Source organism: Penaeus monodon, chromosome 43 (genome assembly GCF_015228065.2).
Source record: "Penaeus monodon isolate SGIC_2016 chromosome 43, NSTDA_Pmon_1, whole genome shotgun sequence".
NCBI lineage: Eukaryota > Metazoa > Arthropoda > Malacostraca > Decapoda > Penaeidae > Penaeus > Penaeus monodon.
The window spans coordinates 5,121,288-5,123,787 of NC_051428.1; the positions used below are offsets into that span (position 1 = coordinate 5,121,288).

At 40.0% G+C, this 2,500-nt stretch overlaps 1 protein-coding gene across 1 annotated transcript in view; it reads left to right on the forward strand.

Moving 5' to 3' along the window:
• The window catches only part of LOC119568155 (protein rtoA-like), a 1,706-nt gene extending 500 nt beyond the window's left edge, over positions 1-1,206 (forward strand). The window contains exon 2 of the mRNA XM_037916561.1: positions 1-1,206. This exon is cut by the window's left edge and continues 281 nt beyond it. Within this exon, the coding sequence (XP_037772489.1) occupies positions 1-1,122 (1,122 nt within the window). The 3' untranslated portion in view covers positions 1,123-1,206.
• The last annotated feature ends 1,294 nt before the right edge of the window (positions 1,207-2,500 follow it).

Genomic DNA, 2,500 nt, shown 5'->3' on the forward strand with positions numbered 1-2,500 from the left:
TCTTCAGCTACACCTGGATTTGGCTCTGGATCTGCATTTACAAGCAGTGGATTCGGATCTAGCTCCTCAAACAGAAAAACATTTGGATCAAATATCAGTGGATCACAGGCAGGTTCACTAAGCAGTAGTCGACTCCAATCTAGTGGAAGATTCCAGTCTGGGTCACCAAACATTAACAGATTCCAATCTGGTTCATCACCAAGCAGCAGTGGATTCCAGTCTGGTTCATTTGGTGGAAGCAAATTCCAGTCTAGTCCATCAAAAAACAACAATGGATTCCAGTCTGGTTCATTTGGTGCAAGCAAATTCCAGCCTAGTTCCCCATCAAGCAGCAGTGGATTCCAATCTGGTTCATTTGGTGGAAGCAAATTCCAGCCTGGTTCATCAGGTAGCAAGGTAGGATCATCAATTAACAGTGGATTCCAGAAGAGTTCACCGAGTGTTACTGGCTTCCAGTCCATTTCATCAAGTGCGTTCCAATCCAGCTCATCAAACACCGACGGATTCCAATCTGGATCACCAAACACCAGTGGATTCCAATCTGGATCACCAAGCACCAGTGGATTCCAATCTGGATCACCAAGCACCAGCGGATTCCAATCTGGATCACCAAGCACCAGTGGATTCCAGTCTGGATCACCAAGCACCAGTGGATTCCAATCTGGATCACCAAGCACTAGTGGATTCCAGTCTGGATCACCAAGCACCAGTGGATTCCAATCTGGATCACCAAACACCACTGAATTCCAATCTGGATCACCAAACACCAGTGGATTCCAATCTGGATCACCAAGCACCAGTGGATTCCAGTCTGGAACACCAAGCACTAGTGGATTCCAATCTGGATCACCAAGCACCAGTGGATTCCAATCTGGATCACCAACACCAGTGGATTCCAATCTGGATCACCAAGCACCAGTGGATTCCAATCTGGATCACCAAACACCAGTGGATTCCAGTCTGGATCACCAAACACCAGTGGATTCCAATCTGGATCACCAAACACCAGTGGATTCCAATCTGGATCACCAAGCACCAGTGGATTCCAGTCTGGATCACCAAACACTAATGGATTCCAGTTTGGATCACCAAACACTAATGGATTCCAGTCTGTATTGCTGAGTGGAAGTGGATTACAATCCAGCTCTTCAGGCAGCACTAATGGTTTTGGACTCCTGAGTGGTTCTGTGAGCAGCATTGGAGCCCAGTTCGGTTCAAATGCAGAAGAAGTATTTGGAGAATTTGAACCTCTTAACCTCCCAGCTGATGCCAGTAATATTTTGGGAAGGATCTCAACATCATTTACATGCACAGACCGTCCTTACGGGTATTATGCTGATAAAGAGAACTCGTGCCGGGTCTTCCACATCTGCTATCCTGCTCTCTTTGCTAATGGTGTTATTGAGACCTCCCAGTACAGGTAAGGCTTTCTTTTTCTTACTATATCTTATTCCATATGATATAAATTTGGAAGATATTGTGTAAATATGATTGTGATATTGACTAGACTTACTTTGGGTTATTATCTAGGTGTTTGAGTGTTAATAACACACTTTTGATACCATTCTAGCTTCCTGTGTGGAGAAGGATCAGTGTTTGACCAGAAGACCTTGACCTGTGTGCCAGAAACAGATGCCATTCCTTGCCAAGAATCTAACAATTACTTCTACACCAATGAACAATTTGGTCGTCCAGAAGATAAAAGAATCTAAAGCTATTTGTATATCATGTGATTTTTCCGGATACTCTTGAGGGCAATTCATGCATCTATTGATTCGATTAATAGAATAATAAAAAATGTAATTATTTTTTTGTCTTTTCTTGCAAAAGAATCTTATGTGCGATAATCCTTGACCAGGGACAACTTTAACCACAATCAGTTTGGGTCCTATTAATTTTGGGGTTTTGTAATTTGAATATCTTTACTAATCAAACTTAGTTCAAACATTTGATGGATACTTATTCACAATCAGCTATCCTGATACCAAATTACATTATATTATAAAGACGAAAAGCAAGTTAAGAAAGAAAATGTGATACACTCAAAATTAGTGTAGATTTAATTTTACCATTTCTCTTTAAACTCATCAGAAAATTTAAATGATACCTCGAGATGCAATTGACAGACAATGGAAAACACCTTAAAATTCAGTTTGCATGATGCACAAGAAACCTTTCATCCTTTATAATTCTATGCCCCCTCTTTCTTTCCTCTCCCTCAGGATCAGTGTCAGGAACAGAAACATTTTTCTTTCTTTTTTCTTTACTTAATCAAACGTTTCAAGTGTCTGACACTCATACTCAGTGATAAGAACAATAGCTGAGAGGATTTTAGCATTGTTTCTCATAATCATTCATAAATTATATAAGATGTTTAACATGATGATGTAATTACATTATAACGGTATATTTCATCTATGAAACACGTTGAAAACCTTAAGGGAACCCAATTACATTACAAAAAATGAACTTTGGTATACAATATAATATCGGGTAAAGA